At 42.3% G+C, this 17,061-nt stretch overlaps 1 protein-coding gene across 7 annotated transcripts in view; it reads right to left on the bottom strand.

The window, feature by feature from the left end:
* The window catches only part of ZNF462 (zinc finger protein 462), a 143,649-nt gene that overhangs the window by 15,551 nt on the left and 111,037 nt on the right, over positions 1–17,061 (bottom strand). For all 7 annotated transcript variants that reach the window (XM_082624406.1, XM_082624403.1, XM_082624401.1 and 4 more), the window contains one exon: positions 9,626–9,849. In XM_082624406.1, coding sequence (XP_082480532.1) covers positions 9,626–9,849 — 224 coding nt within the window. The remainder of the gene's footprint in view (positions 1–9,625; positions 9,850–17,061) is intronic.

The following is a 17,061-nucleotide window of genomic DNA, read 5'->3' as shown; positions in this document are numbered from 1 at the left end:
ATATATAAAACAGATAATCAACAATGACATACTGTATAGCACACGGAACTCTATAATAACCTATATGGGAAAAGAATCTGAAAAAGAATGGATATACGTACATATATAACTGAATCACTTTGCTACACACCTGAAACTAACACAACATTGTAATTCAACTATACTCCAATTTAAAATAAATTTTTAAAAAAATTTTAATTAAAAATAGAAAAAAATTCAGTAATAAGCCTTATTGTATATAAATCTTTCTTTTATATTTAGTTTTAATTTTATAGGCTAAATACTCAGACGTGAAATTACAGGGTCAAAGTCAAATGGTATACAGATTTTATATTAAAGTTCCAATATATTTCTAAGTTTGCTTCTAAAATGACCATACTTGTAGTGATTACTTTCTGGATCTAGAAATTGGTGGGTATCCGACCAACTTCTTAATGAGACAGAGGACACATGGAAGGATACTCACTTTCTTCTTTAGAGATGAGAAGCAATTTATCACCTTGTTTCACAAAAGCCCACAACAGAAGGAGAAAGACAGCAAGGCTGAGTTTGAGTTCCAGAACCTGGCTCCTTAGAGCCTTCTGAAGGCAAAAGAAGCCATCCAAGTTTTTAAAGGGTGGACTGTTCAAACACACAATCACTCAGACTGTAAAACTATGTGCAGATCCTTGTATCTCGTGAAAGTTATCTGTGAATGCCCAGGAACTGAAAGTCCCCCATTAAAGGCTGCTAACTCAAGAGTTGTGTGAAAAGCTGTGCAGTAAGGAGGTGAGATGAACTGCCAAGACCAGCAAAAACTTTACCCCTTAACACTGAAGTGGAGATGCTGTAAACTCCTCAGTGCTCATGCTTAATGTTCAAGCTTCACCACTACACCTGTCTTTTTGTTTGTTGCTTTTTAACCATTCAGCAAAATGGTTTCTATCTGTCCCTAGCATATGAAAGAATTTCCATACTCGAGTCTTATTCTAAGGGGAGGAGTGTTATGTGATTTACAAATATAACCAAGTTGCACATGCATTTTCATACTGCCCTGGGGGGGCAAACCCAGCCTTATAGGAAAGACTGATATAACCTTGCTTGTTAAGGAAAGAATGAAGTTGGACACCCTCGTCTTCAGATTACTTGGCAAACATTAACTGGGGGAGATGGTGATGAAGACAAATCCACGTAGTATTTCCAGAGTCCCCCTCCTACTGACTTAACACTTGTACCTTCAAAAAGAGGCCCCCAACCAGGATGTTCACATCACCTAATAGTGCATGTTCATGTTAAAAAGAAAGGCCAAGTGAACTTTTTACTTCTAGAAGAAGTGACAGCAGAGAACATGGAAAAACTGTCTCTTACATCAGAAGTGCCCATCTCAGTCACAAACTGACAGTGCGTAGTATTGCAAAGATTTTAAAGGACTATGGACCAGGCAGGCAAACTTTTTCTGTGAAGGGCCAGTGAAGCAAGTTTTTTAGGCTTTCTGGACCATATGGTCTGTCACAACTACTCAGTTATTGTGTAGCTTGAAAGCAGCCACAGATAATACGGAAATGGATAAGCATGGCTGCGTTCCAATAAAACTATATTCAGGGACACTGAAATTTGAATTCTGTATAATTTCACATGTCATGAAATATTACTCTTTTGATTTTTTTCAACCATTTAAAATCGTCAAAACCATTCTTAGCTGGTGGGCCATATAAAAACAGGTGGTGGGCCAGATTTGGTCCATGGGCCAGACTCTGCCCACCCCTGACTTATGATATCAGGTGGTTTGCCCAGCACATCCTCTTTGCCTGTCTCTGAAAGTCAGAATGGAAATGAGGGAAAGGAATCAGTGGGAGAAAGGGTCAGCAAAGCACTGTCTCTATGAATTCTTACAGGAAGGTGGTCAAAGACGCCGGGAGAAGTCTTAAATTCTCTGCTAAGAGCATTTCTATCAGAGCTCTTATAAAAGCTTCTAGAAAAGATATTCAGCTCAGTGTATTAAAGTACTATGGAAGGTAAGCCACGACACCATACTTGCTTTGCATTATGCTGCCCTCCTATTTTAGAGACATCCTTATCCAGCACTTAACATGCTGGTTGTGATTCTCTGTTTAAGCTTATCTCATCTGCTTGCTTATAAACTCTTCCAGGGTAGCAACTGTTTCTTATTTAGTTTTACAGGCTCAGTGAAGAGTATAAGGCCAGTCATCTAGTTGACACACAATACATGCTATTTGAATCTACCAGTAACATAAAATCCCATAGGCGATCATAAAGTATAAAGAACTTCATAATATTGCATGCCATGATACAAATTTGCTTGCTAATGAGAATAAAACTGGACATTTTCTAAAAGATTTTGTTTCAGTGCTTACCAAATAATCTACTATATGCTAAAAATTAATCCAGTAGTTTTTCCATGTATCACTTAACCCTTATGATCATTCTGTAAGATATGTGTTATCTTCCGTATTTGTAGATGAGGAAAACAGGACACAAAGCAAGTAAGTGACAAAGCCAGGATTAGAACTCACATCTTCAGATGACATAGCTCCAGCTTTCCTCATTAGAATGCAGATCATCTGTCGAAATGTAAATTTGCTTACAAAATATGGAAACATTATCCATGGGATACTGGCTGAACACAAGAAGAAGGAAGAAAAAAGTACTGTGACAATAATATTCGACCCAAAATTTGGTGGGATAAAGCAGTAGAATCTTCGGAGAATATTTTCTTCAAAATGAAAACCTTTCTAAGAACAGTAAGAATAAAGGGTGGTAAAGTACCAGAAGGGTATGGAGCACAGAAGTCAAGGAGACTATGTACTTTCTTTTGCCGTCATTGAGTTAGAACAGAAAACATGCTTCTGCCAGACCTGACTTAGCAAAAGTCCAGACAAAATCAATCATTTTGAGCATCTCAGCACAGCTCCAGTCACAAGTACTCAAGACAGCCCAGTGAAAGGCATCAGTAAAGTCAAACAACTTTGCTGTCGGCCAGCTGAGCTGCTGCCAATCTCCGGAACTCGCAATCCAGAGGCAAGGATGCTGGTGATGGTGTCATGTTTTGCTTATCCGAACAATTAGGGTACTTATAATTTCTTATTTGAAAAGTGGTTTCATTCATTTATTTAGCAACCAGCTACTGGAGACTTTATTGTATGCAGGGCACTATAGTTAGATTTGGGAAGAAAAGAGAGGTAAACAATGGGGTTTCCATTTTAAGACTGTTGCATCCAGTGGCAAGACAGAGCCTCGTTAAGAGTTAAGTGCAAGTTGAGGCAGCATGAAACACATGCCTTCATAGAGGAAGAAGGAGAGCCCTATGGAAGCTTGGGAGCTAGGGCCATTCATTGTGGCTGGAGACTTTAGTGGATAGTTTCAAAGGTTATAGGCAAAGAACATCTTCAAATGTCTACTTGAGAAATATCTTCTAAGGTTCTGCCAGGCACATCCCTCTGAATATGACCACACCTCTTGCTCATCTACCTCTGATCTGTCTTCCAAAATACATGAAAGAAGCAGGTCCACGGTTGACAAATCAAGAAGCAACTAATATGAGGGAGAGTACAGATGAAATGATATAATCTTCTGGAAAAACCTTCAGCTTGCAGGAATCTACAGAATTCATAAAGCTAGAGATGCCAGTACTTAGTTCAGAAATTAAACACAGTCCAAAAAGACCATGGCCAAAGGTGTATTTTATGATTTGGAGTTGGGGAAGGTTCTTTGTTTTATTTCTCCTCATTTCCTTTGCTGGAAACAAATATTCTATGTGACTTTTTTGTCACCGTGGATTTCACTAGTCCAGAAAGTGGAACAATTTTATTGGAATAACTCAAATGTTGGCAATTCCTCCTGAGCTGAATGTTCTGCTGCTTCCCCTAAACTGACAAAAAGAAAGAGATACGAGTTCCTTAGAGTTCAGCTGCCGGAGGCTCCATTTGTATAAAAAATTAAAAACATTTCAAAGTAAATTCAATTAGTGAATGTGTTTGGCTGAATAGACTATCCTTCTAAATTTAATACAGTGAACATGACAATTTTACGAGCAAAGCAAGTTAGAGATAATATATTTTTATGTTCCTTAAACTAGCAAAGAGACTTCAGAACCATAAAGAATGCTAACAAGGTATTGCATATACTTAAACTTTCTTCAAAGAAAAATATATGTGTGTTTTTCCAAATGTGAGAAGTGCGAGGTTTGGTTTTTTTCATGACTTCAAGGTTCCTAGAAATGTTACCTCTTCATCTTGTACCAGCATTGCTAATAAATGGCACTACTGACATATGATTTCATTCTGTGTGTGTGTGTGTGTGTGTGTGTGAGAGAGAGAGAGAGAGAGAGAGAGAGAGAGAGAGAGAGAGAGAGGAACATAAGGAGGGAGGGACTGAAAGAATAGAATAGTCCGCCTCTAGAAGACCTAGTGAGATAGAAAAAAGACAGGGAGTTGAAGGATGAAAAACTAAAAGTTCAAATAGCCTGTACTGTTTACTTTAGATTCCAAGAGATTTACAAGTGATTCCTTGTTCACTGGTACAAAGATAAAGATCTAGGAAGACAAGATTCTGTGTCACCTAAAAAAATGAAGGTGCTAAAACAAATAAAGAGAAAAAAATGAATGTGTTGATTGTCACCCGTTTCTACTTCACCTTGGCTTCTGAGGATAAACACAGCAGTATAAATCCAGGGCACTTGAGAATTTGGTTCTTCAGCGGAATGGTTTATTTAACTTCAAGGATGCTTCCTGCTGAACCAGTATTCTGTCTAGTCCATGAATGATACAGTCTGACATCTTCAGAGACATTCCTGAGGTTTACAAGCTTTGCAGGCAGAATTCAGGAGTCCAGTTTTGAATATCCACTTCTGTTTAATGATGAAATCCTTTGACTGAAAATACATCCTACAGTGTCTTTTAATTTCTTGTATAGATTCTCTCCACCACACAAAATCACCTAAAGCTATTTGTGGAAGAATGTAATGAGCAATGCACACAACACATTGTTTTGCTAGAAAACAGTAAACCTTAGTTTAGAACCAACTGCTAAGTCTATTGCACATTTTATTTTTGGCAGTTTACACGTTCCTCTGGATCTCTGCATCTTTATAGATCTATCTGTTCTCAGGATCAACCTTATAAGAAAAGACTGCAGAAAATTAACATTTACTGAGGACCTACCATGTGTCAGGTCCTGAGGAACTTGCATCTTTTAGGTATTAAGATGTAATTTACTTACCATAAAATTAATCCATTTTAAATGAACATTTCAATGAGTTTTAGTAAATGTATACATTTGTACAACCCTCTACAATCTTCTTCTATTATTCTAAGAAATACCCTCATACCCTCTGCAAGCAATCCCTGCTCCAAACCTCCAGCCTGAAGCAACTTCTGACCTGCTTTGTCTCCTCAGTTCTGCCTTTTCTAGAAACCATACAATATGTAGTCTTTTGTGTCTGGCTTCTGTCCATTTAACATGATGATTCTGATATTTAGCCATATTGTTACATGTATCAGTAGCTAATTTCTTTTATTGATAAGTAGTATTCCGTTGTATGGATATAGCACATTTTGTTTATGTGGGAGTAGACTTGCTGGATCAAATGGTAAAGTGTATGTTTAACTTTTAAACAAATTGCCAGAATGCTCCAAAGTAGATGTGCCATCATTATACACTGCATTCAGCCCTGTGTGAGATTTCCAGTTTCTCCACATCCTTGCCAACACTTTGGTGCTATTAGTCTTCTTAATTTCAGCCACTCTAGTGGAGAGGTAGTGATGGCTTACTACCTAATTTGCATTTAATTGTCTTAATTTGCATTTCCTTAATGATGAGTCCTACCTATTAAGCATCTTTTCATGTGATCACTTGCCTTTTGTATATCCTCATGGGTAAAGTGTCTATTCAGATCTTTTTCTCATTTTTAATTAAATTGTTAATCTTCTTATTACTGAGTTGTAAAAGTTCTTTATATATTTTGGTTAAAGTCCTTTGTTAGTTATTTTGCGAATATTTGCTTCCAATCGGTTGCTTGCCTTTTCATTTTCTTAATGGTGTCTTCTGAAGAGCAACAATTTTGATGACATCTAATTTATTGATTTTTTTCTTTTAATGTTCACAGCTACTGTATCATACCTAAGAATTTTTTCCCAAGAGAAATTTGAGTGACGTAAAGCATCAACAACCACTATTTTCCATACGGAAATCCAATGGTAACAGTACTATTTGTTGAAAAGTTATCTTTTCCTTATTCCCTTGGCACCTCTGATGAACATCAACCGGCCACATATATTAGGGTTTATTTCTGGATTTTTTCTTCTGCACCACTGATCCATACATCTGTCCTTATACCAATACCACACTTCCTGGGTTACTGTAGCTTTACAGTAAAAGTTTTGAAATAAGGAAGGGTGGGTGGGTCTTCCAATTTTGTTCTTTTTTCATACTGTTCAGGCTATTCTAGGTCCCTTGCATTTCCATATACATTTTAGCATCAGTCTGTCAATTTCTACCAAAGAAAAAAGCCTACTGAGATTTTGATAGATTGATTACACTGAATCTGTAGATCAGTTTGGGAAGCATTGCAAATATTCAGTCTGCTAATCCATGAGTATGGTATATATTGCATTAACTTAGTTCTTTTATTTCTCTCAACAACATTTTGTAGTTTTCAGGATATGGCTTTCACAGTTCTTGTTTATTCTAAGCATTTTTATTCTTTTTGATATTATAAATGAAACTGATCTTCTTAAAATTTCATTTTCTCCAATTGTCCATTACTAGTATATAGAAATATAATTGGCGTTTGTATATTGATCTTATATCCTTCAATTCTGCTAAACTCACTAATATTCTAGTACCTTTTAAAATAGATTATTTAGGATTTTCTACCTACAAAGATCACACTGTCTGTGAACAAAAACAGTTTTATTCCTTCCTTTCCAATTCTTATGGCTTTAATTTCTTGTTCTTGCCTCATGGTTCTTGACTTTTGTATTTCAATCACTAGCAAACTTCTCTTTAGTACATTGTTTATTGATACTCCTATACCCTTTTCATGAATGCTGAAATCAGGGTGTTGTACATCCTTCACCCCAATGAATGACCATTTTTAATTAGTGCATAATGTCAATGCCTATCAGTCAAAATTCACTTTCAGCAGCACTGCTGTCTATGTTTATAAAATAGTGTTTGGATAATTATTTCAAAAATTCAAACTGCATTTTGTATTCATCATTTAGAAAAGAAGAAATAGTTAATAAGCACGAGCCTCAAACTTCACAATGATTGAGACAAAGATGAAAATCATTAGGCATGCTGAGAGTGGCAATTCTTTAGCCTCAATTAGGTGCTTGTTGGACTTAATAAGCTGGTCAACCATGAGAGGGAGTAAGATTAAAGAATCGAACATGGCATAATGAAAATATAACATATCAAAAACCATGTCTAAAATGTAAAGTAGAGTCAGTGATTTTATAGTCCATTTTAGGTCTTTAGGGACATAACTGCCTTTCTCATAGGTTGTTGTTATATTTGAGCACAGTTCAATTCACAAATAGACTGAGACGTGGCTCTCAGTGTGGGAAATACCAGGACTTCATTTAATCTTACAAAACTTCTGAGAAGAGTATACTGATTCCCATTTAGAAATCAGGAAACAGAGAAATTGAAGTAACCTGCTGTACAGTAAATGGTGGAGACGAAATTCAAACCTAGGTCTGTTTGGCTCCAAAAGTTCTAAACTGGGCTCCTAGTTTCCTGAGTAACCCATTTGTTTGATGCATATTCCAAAGCCCCACATTTCCACCTGCTTTCACAACTGGTATGGTTTCTAGCCTTCTCTGGAATTCTCCAGTGACTCACAGCTACTGTGCAACCATTGGGGAAGAATCTACCTTCTTGGTTTGCTCTGCCCCAAAATACCAGTCTGATGGCTTCAACACTATAATGAAAAGATCCGAGGTGGTTACATAAATAAGACACATGTGCATAAATGTAGAAAGCTTAGCTTGAGACAGATAAGTGATTTTCCTTTCAGTTTTGGGGCAGAAATGCCCAGGAAGTTTGGATAAGAAAGGGTATTGAAGTTTTTAAGTGAGGTAATTCAGGCGTTTCTTCTCTGCTTTCATTTTTGGGGAGACACATTAGAAAATGAATGCATTCCAAAGCAGAAAAGTTAGCATCAAACCATTAAACTGTAGATGGGTGATAAAGCTCAGCCTTCTCTCTCAACATCCCACAGAAAAATTCTAACCCTTGGGTACAGATGTCTCAGACAGGGATCTTTATAACTTGGGTTTGTAAGTCCAGAAAAGAGAAGCTGTTATTTCCACTGACAGTACACAGAGCAAGGAAAAAAGGAAACAGTATCAAAAGTGCTTCTCATTGTGCCTTAGGTAAACACTCACTAGATGTTTTGGATTTGTTGGTTAATTAGAAAACATTTCAATAGGCTCTTTTCATGAAACAAATACTAATCATCCCTACCCCCCCCCACACACACACACTCCCCACACTCTGGACAATATACAAAACCAGAAACAACTGTCTCAACTCCTGATGTGCCACACAAGTCCTCAGAGAAGTGAGGAAGCCATCTGGGATGATTTTACCCTCTGATCAGCACACTTTTGGAAGAGAATTCTTTTTCATAAACCCCTTATTTTATGTCCTATACTAATTTGTTCCCTCCACAAATAAAACACATACTGTACGGTCCTTACAATGTTCAGACATGAAGAGCAAAGCCTTGGAAAATTTTTGTAGTCAGCAATATATCGGAAACAACCTACATGACTGAGGGACACACCGGCAGAGCCGTCAGATAGAATAGGGGCCAGCAACTAAGGGTCCACAGCCTGTCGCCTAATTTTGTAAATAAAGTTTTATTGGAACACAGCCATGATCATTCATTTTTGTCTTGTCTAGGGCTGCTTTCTTGCTACAAGGGCAGAGTTGAGTATCTGCCACTGAGACCATCTAGCCTGCAAAACCTGAACTATTTACAATCTAGCCCTTTACGGAAAAAGTTCATCAACTCTTGTGACAGTACATTTAAAATAACATGGAGGGCTTCCCTGGTGGCGCAGTGGTTGAGAGTCCACCTGCCGATGCAGGGGACGTGGGTTCGTGCCCTGGTCCGGGAAGATCTCACATGCCACAGAGCGGCTGGGCCCATGAGCCATGGCCGCTAAGCCTGCACGTCCGCAGCCTGTGCTCCACAATGGGAGAGGCCACAAGGGTGAGAGGCCCATGTACCGCCAAAAGAAACAAAAACAAAAACATGGAAAAATATTCCAGTTAGGGTAAATTAAGTACAAGAAAGGAAAGATATACTCTTTCATGTAAGGTAGAATCACAATTAAATAAAACAAAGGAAAGTGGGCATAGAAGAGACCAAAAATGTTAAGCAGTTGGATGTGGGGGTAGCATTACAGGTGGTTCTCTCTCCCCCATCTACATGTTCCACTTTTCTAAAACGACCTTACAGTTCTTTTATAATAAAAGAATAAACTGAACCTCATTGTAAACATTACTTTGGCGCGTCTCTGTCTTGCACACAGTGGGTGTGGCTAAATTTGGCCCGGCCCCTCCCCCAGGTGTGCTGGGGGGCGGTGGAGGGTGGGGGAGGCCAGGCCTGTACCTTATGCTCGTCCCGAAGGTGGCTGTCCAGTTCCTCCGTGTGCTTGGTCTCATAGTAGCAGAGCTGGCATTTGTAAGGTTTCAGTTCATTGTGCTTTTCTATGTGTTGCTGGAGGCTCTCGTCACTGGAGCAGGTGAAGGTACACTTATCACAGCGGAAAACTACTCCCTGCAAGTATTTTGACAGTTTGGATCGGCATACTTCAATGGGGACAACGCGCTCTTCTGTGGAAACAAATTGAATATAAAGATGGGAATTTTTTTTTTTTTTTTTTTTTTTTTTTTTTTTTTTTTTTTTTTTTTTGCTGTACGCGGGCCTCTCACTGCTGTGGCCTCTCCCATTGCGGAGCACAGGCTCCGGACACACAGGCTCCGCGGCCATGGCTCGCGGGCCCAGCCGCTCCGCGGCATGTGGGATCTTCCGGGATCGGGGCACGAACCCGTGTCCCCTGCATCGGCAGGCGGACTCTCAACCACTGCGCCACCAGGGAAGCCCAAAGATGGGAATTTTTACTGATGGAAAGCAGATGTCCTCTCTCGGGAGTACAAGGAGAGACTCACCCATCCGCTGTTGCTAATTCTCATGGCTCCGGGTCCATGAACTGCACACACATGCCCACCGTCCCTCCTCCAACCCCCCAAATCAACACAGTCCGCTGGGACACACAGGTGTTTCTAAGGCCGAAAACTCTCTGTGTACTTAATACCCAGAATGACCTATAAATAGGGGTGGGCAGGCTGAAAGGTGTTGGCTAATTCCTGAATGGAGGTGATGAAAGGAGGAGAGAAGAAGAGAATTTGTACCAACAGGAATGAGTATCAGCAGCAACCATCAGCGCATCCCACTTCCTCAGCAAGTGGCATTTAGGCTGGACTCACAGATGTCTTTAAGGGGGAAGGAAAATGACATTCTCGGAGCACCTATGTGCCACCACTGTGTACCTCCCTAGCTACTCTATTAGGCTGGAGTTATTCCCATTTTTACAAATTAGTAAAGCAAGGAACTGAGCTTTTAAGTAACTCTCTATGGGTCACAAACTCTGTAATTGCCTAATCCGAGATCCCCATGCCCGTCTACCAAACCGCAAGTCTGTTATTTCCCATCGTTTCCCATTCCATTCCTGTTTCCCCTTCCAAGATGTTCTCAAGGAGACTGTTTTCCTTTTCTGGAAACCAAGGGAATCTCTAATCTAAGTTCAAATCTGAAAACAAAGCATCCTGGGCACTTTCATTCACTGAAACTCCAACTCCACCTCGGAAGAACTGAGGCAGATGAAATGGTTGCAGGCAGCCTTCCGGGGGAGAAAGGGGTGGCGTGGGAGATGGGGAGGATTTGTGCCTTTACAGACAATCTGTAATCTGACTGTCACAAGGGAGAAAATAAAAGAGAGAGAGGATTTGGGTGCTTTTCCCATTCACATACCAAATGCTGCAGGGCTGGAAGTGTGTGTGCTTGTTTATTTTGTGCTCTCTCACCCTTGTGTTTAGCTGCTCAAGTTAAATTTCACACCAGTCTGCCCAGAGTTTCGGCACACGCGCCAGATATCCGTAACTGGGATAAAATTAAAATCTGTGCTATTTATGCAAGGATCAAATATAGTGTGTGCTTTCATGCTGTGTCTGAATTTCAGAAGACTCTGAAAGTTTACAGATGGACACACACAACATATATTTTTTAGAAAGAGCAATCTATTAGTAAGTCAGGGAAGTGTGTTGTACCCTCAGAGTCACCGAGTGGCAACATTTCCAGAGCATCAGGATGTTGTGTGCTGAAGCCCCTCACTCTGGGAGCCCTCCCTTTGTTGCTGGCCTGTGTTTGGCCCCTGGGGAATTTTCCCACCTGAAGCCCTGTCTTTCTCTCAACCAGCACATTCTCAGTGCAGGGCAGTCCCTGCCTTGGGAGCCCTTGAATGCAGCGATTAATTGGCCAGCAAGAATCTGGGCAGAGGAAGCGTGGAAGGTGGTGTCTGCACCACACTCCCTGGAGCTCTAATGCATATGTTATTTTCCCTGTACAAAGAGTCAGTCGCTTATTTAGAAATATAAATATTTTTAAACCACAGTAGAGCAGACAGCTAAGAAACACATGATTATAATGGAATCCACACATTTTCTTAGAATAGCAAATGCTGTAACAGTCTTCTAACCATTCAGTTCCACGGTTTGGTGTAAATGGAGGGAAAAAATGCTTTGGCGTAAACTAATGAGCCTTAAGACAGCCCAGGCTATGATGTTCTATTCCTCTAATCCAGGGTTTCTCAAGAGTAGCACTACTGATGTTTTGATGACAGATAATTCTTTGCTGTGGGAGGCTTTGCTGTGCAGTGTAGCATGTGTATCATCAGCATCCCAGGCCCCTGCCCACCAATGCCAGCAGCACCTCCCCCCACCCAGTCACGACGACAGAAAATGCCTCCAGACAGCTGCACCCTGAGGAAGCAAGATGGACCCCGACTGAGACACCGCTCCAAGTCAAGTGCCAACTATTCAGTCCAGCTGCCCTGGGTTAGACAGGCGTGGCCATGAGCTACGAGCAAGCTGGCGCCCATGGCAAGAGATGGGGGACAGGCTGAAGCAAGGGGACCGGGTTCCACACCCTACAGCTCAGGAGTTCATGGGAAGTGTTGACACCAACTCTTCTGGCACCTTCCTTGAGACTTGCGCCCTCGCCCTGCCCCATGCTCTCTGTGTTTGCTCCTGATTTATACTTTGTCATTTCCACTGCTTCCTCTTTCCTCCTTTGGCTCTGGCCTGTCCCGTCTGCCCCGGTTCTGTCGACCTCCGTGGAGATGGAGAACAGCTGGCTATAATTTTCCACATAACGACGCCTCAACACCTTGAAGACAGTCATTCGGTCGCCCTCCAGTCTTCCCTTCTCCCCCATAAATAAGCGGTTCTTTCAAGCTTGTGTTTTTTTTAACAGGTCTCCTTTTCAACTCCTCTACCACTTTGGTTAGTCTTCTTTGCAGTTTCCTATTTCACTCTGTGTGTCTAAATGCATTTTGCACAAAGTCAGGAACACCCAGAATAATACCTTGGAGGTGAAACAATAACAATGAATGGGAACGGCTGCTCCCATTTATTAAGGGCTCACTATGTTTCAAGCACGGTTAGGTGTTCGACCCTCTCAGCTACTTTTTTTTTTTTTTTGCAGTACGTGGACCTCTCACTGTTGTGGCCTCTCCCATAGCGGAGCACAGGCTCCGGACGTGCAGGCTCAGTGGCCATGGCTCACGGTCCCAGCCGCTCCGCGGCACGTGGGATCTTCCCGGACCGGGGCACGAACCCGTGTCGTGTCCCCTGCATCGGCAGGCGGACTCTCAACCACTGCGCCACCAGGGAAGCCCCCTCAGCTACTTTTTATTCTCACAACGCCCTGCAAGTCAGTTTGATTATCTTCAGTGAAAGCTGAGAACAGACCAGTTAAGCTACTTCCTCGAAGTCGCTCCTCTAGTTCGGCACGAAGTTGTGACCTGGGAGCCTGGGTCTGCTGACCTTCACCCGCGCCCTCCTCTGTGCCTCCTGAAAAGAACTCTCAGGGCACATCCAGTCTGTTCACCATGCACTGCTAAGCCTTTTATTCCTAATAGTTCAAAATCACAAAAGCTATCGGTGTCTAAGGCAACCATTTCTATCTGTATTTCTTTCAAATATCTTCTGGATTTCACAGAAGGTCATTTCCCTGCTGACTTATTCTGAAAGGTAAGACTTCCCATTTCCAAACTAAGACATTAACTACAATATGTCCCAAGTCTCTTAGTTATATGGATGTTAATTTTAGAAAAAAGTTATCTTTTTTTTCCTTTCTACAAACATGGTTAACATGACCAAGATATAAAACAAGACAGACTCTAAAAGGCAGGTGAAGGACCAACAGTGTTTTCTCAATAAGGTTATTCACGGTGGAGGCCAGTGAAGGTCATAAAGTGGGAGACTGGAATGTTTCCAGGTAGGGCCTGAGCCCTGTCTTGGCTACAGAAGCTCAGCGCTTGGGGCTTTTTCTATGGGGGCAGCGACAACTGTGGGTCTTTTCTTGACTTCACACCTCTCGAAATTACCTTGGGTAAGAAATCAAGGCCTGAATCACACGCATTGTGACTCAGCTTCCAGCTCTGGTTGCAAAAATATTATGACTTCACCAGTTTGACTACAAGATAGATCGTGTCTCTCATCTCCTCATACTCAAAAGATGGCTTAGCACTGCAGCTGGACAGAAAAGCCAAAAGGCCCGGAGCAACGCCACACTGTAGCACATGGGTGCTAAGGCTCACCAAAAGCCCGGAAGTGTGTGCCGGGTGGAAAAATCGCAACTACCAAGGCGGGGGTGAGGGGGTCACTTCTGCTCAAAACAGTGAAAAACGACCTCACTGTGGAGCCCAGAATCACCAAGTAAAAATTCTTCCTGAAAGGGAGACCACAACACACATGGGTTTCCTCCCAACAACGTGCCAGGCCTACATGAAGCGGGGGGAGATTTGGAAGTCATTCACTCCAACAAACTCTTGAATGCAGGTTACCATGGTAGAGGGCCAAGACCCTCTCTGGGCCAAACCAAAGACCCACCTGTTACTCTCTCTCAGCTCAACAACTGACAAAGGCTGAGTACTAGAAAGCCACCATCCCCAAATATAACCATAAACAGACACGCATAAACATAAGCACAACAGCTCCTGTAAGAAGTTTTGACATCAGCCAGGCTACCACCCTCAAGCCAAACAGAGCTGGGAACTGCATGTCTGATTCTAACAGGCCAAAGCACGTGATGGGGATGAAGGGAACATGTAATCTCACTGAATAAAATGAAAGACTACCAATCTCACCGTAGATTTTTTTTTTCTCAAGAAAAATGATACTGATCAGATAAATTAGGGGAGATTAGTTCAGTTCCAAAAAGATACCCACCTGCAGGGTTCAGTTGTACTCAGCATTTGTGTACATATTGAGGTTACAGGCTGGGAAACAGAGAGGTTAACATGCCAACTAGAGACCAGTCTTGGTGATTACACAGCTCCATAATTATAATGTAAATATTTGGCAGAACTGTTTCACGCCTATAATTCAATCTGTGCCCAGCTTTTTATACCCAGGTTTGCTGTAGGTATACCAGGGACGTCTAGGCAAAGCGATGCATGAGGCATTGTGCTTCCGATGGTGACGAGAGCTCAGTGGAGGGACTTCCCTGGTGGCGCAGTGGTTAAGAATCCGCCTGCCAGTACAGGGGACACGTGTTCGAGCCCTGGTCCGGGAAGATCCCCCATGCCGCGGAGCAACTAAGCCCGTGTGCCGCAACTACTGAGCCTGCGCTCTAGAGCCCGCGAGCCACAACTACTGAAGCCCGCGCATCTAGAGCCCGTGCTCCGCAACAAGAGAAGCCACCGCAATGAGAAGCCCGTGCACCACAATGAAGAGTAGCCTCGGCTCACTGCAACTAGAGAAGCCCGTGCACAGCAACGAAGACCCAATGCAGCCAAAAATAAATAAATTTATTAAAAAAAAAAAGAGCTCAGTGGAAACATACTCCCGAAACTGTTTACTCCTTCGTTCACTGTCTCTCTTGCCACTAAAGCTCAAGCTCCTTCAGTGCCCAACCTGGCGTGACTCTTCCTGGCTGTATCCCTAGAGCTTAAAGCAAATACTAGCACAGGATGGGCGTTCAGTGAGTGTTTGTGGCATGAATAAAAACCCACCAAACCTCCTACCACCAACTTTCTCCTTGAAACAGAAGTCTCGGGGCTTAATTTTTCTCCAGTTAAATTGGTCCAATCATGGCCAACCTCACCAAATGTTGATCTGACCTAAGTTCATAGTTCCTCCAAGAGATGGGTCTATAATCCTTGGCTTCAATCTTTGCTAAATTAGAATTCACAGGTGTCTCATCAGTACCCCAGCTTCCCAACGACCTACAGAATAACGTTCTACCCCTATGCTGGTACCCAAGCCCTCCTTAATTTGGCCGGAATATACTTCCCTAGGCTTGTCTCCTATTCTCTTCAGAAGAGTCTTATACCACTCTGTAAACACGTCTTGCTTCCACTCACCCGACTGGTTTGTTAAAATTCTCCTTCCACTCTGTAGTGAGTCAAATGGTGCTCCCAGAAATTTATGTCCACCTGACCCCTCAGACTGTGACCTTATTGGGACATGAGGTCTTTGCATGTTAGTCAAGACAAGGTCCAGGTGAGATCATATTGGATTAGAGTGGGTCCTAAATCCAGTGCTCTTGTAAGAAGAGGAAAGGGCACACTGACACACACCGACACACACACACACACACACACACACACACACACACACACACACACACACACACACACACACACACAGAAGAAGGCCATGTGCAGATGAGGCAGAGACTGGAGTGAAGCAGCCACAAGGCAAGGGAAGCCCAGGAAAGTCGGGAGCCAGCAGAAGCTGGGAAGAGCCAAGGAAGGATTGTCTCCTAGTGACTTGAGGAGGGGCCCAGCCCTATGAACACCTGCATTTCAGACTTCCAGGCTCCAAAACAGAAAGAGAATACACTTTTGTTAAGTCCCCCAGATAACGAATACACCCACCTTAAGTCTTCTCTGCCTGTTGAAATGTTATCATGGATCAGTTTGAAAGCTACCCCCTCCACCACCACCTTTTTCTACCCCAAACAGAAATATATCTGCCACTGGGAATCTCCTAGATACTGATCACTCACTATCTTATATGTACTTATGCACACGATTCATCTCCTTGAAGAGGGCAGACTGGGTCTCGTGTACCCCATCTTAACCCAAAGAACGCAGCACGGCATGGCATGGAACAAGCAAATAATGAATGTTTGCTGAATGCATGGACAAACAGTATGCTCTCTCTTGCCACAGCCAACATAATTCCATGGTTATTTCTCATTCAGATTTCCCGGGAGTGAAACGGATTCTCTTTCCCTTCCTCCCTATGTAAATATAGCAATTTGTCTGGACAAAAAGCTAAGGAGACTCTAGTCTTGCAAACAGCAGCTCAGTCTCAGGGCCAGTTCAGAAGTTGTTTTTCTTGCCTTTCATTCCACGTATTTTAATTAGCTAAGGTCTCAGAAAGATCTCGTACTGCAGGCCCTAGAGACCAAAGATGTTTATTCATCCACAGAGTAAGGAAAGCACAGGTGGAGAAAGAGCCACATCTGGTTACTTTGAGATCAGCCCCAACTCAAAATTGCCAGGCAGACACCCAACCCTGTCTCTTGACTTGTCGAGACCAGCTTCCCACTGAGCTGCCATTTTGAGTTGAGATGGCCACCAAAGCCAGGCCAGGATGCAGATGGCAGCTACGCTGTCCCGAAGCACCCTGCCCCCTGCGGCTCAGTGGTCCTCGTCTCTGACCTCCAGTCTCCAGACCACGCCATCCTCAGACCCAAACGCCACAGCCACTAGAATGCTCAACAGAGTGACACCAGCCACCTCCCCAAGGATG

Source organism: Mesoplodon mirus, assembly GCF_964341445.2.
Source record: "Mesoplodon mirus genome assembly, chromosome: 1".
Taxonomy (NCBI): domain Eukaryota; kingdom Metazoa; phylum Chordata; class Mammalia; order Artiodactyla; family Ziphiidae; genus Mesoplodon; species Mesoplodon mirus.
Note: the sequence above shows the minus strand (reverse complement) of the source record. Positions and strands in the feature narration are given on the sequence as shown.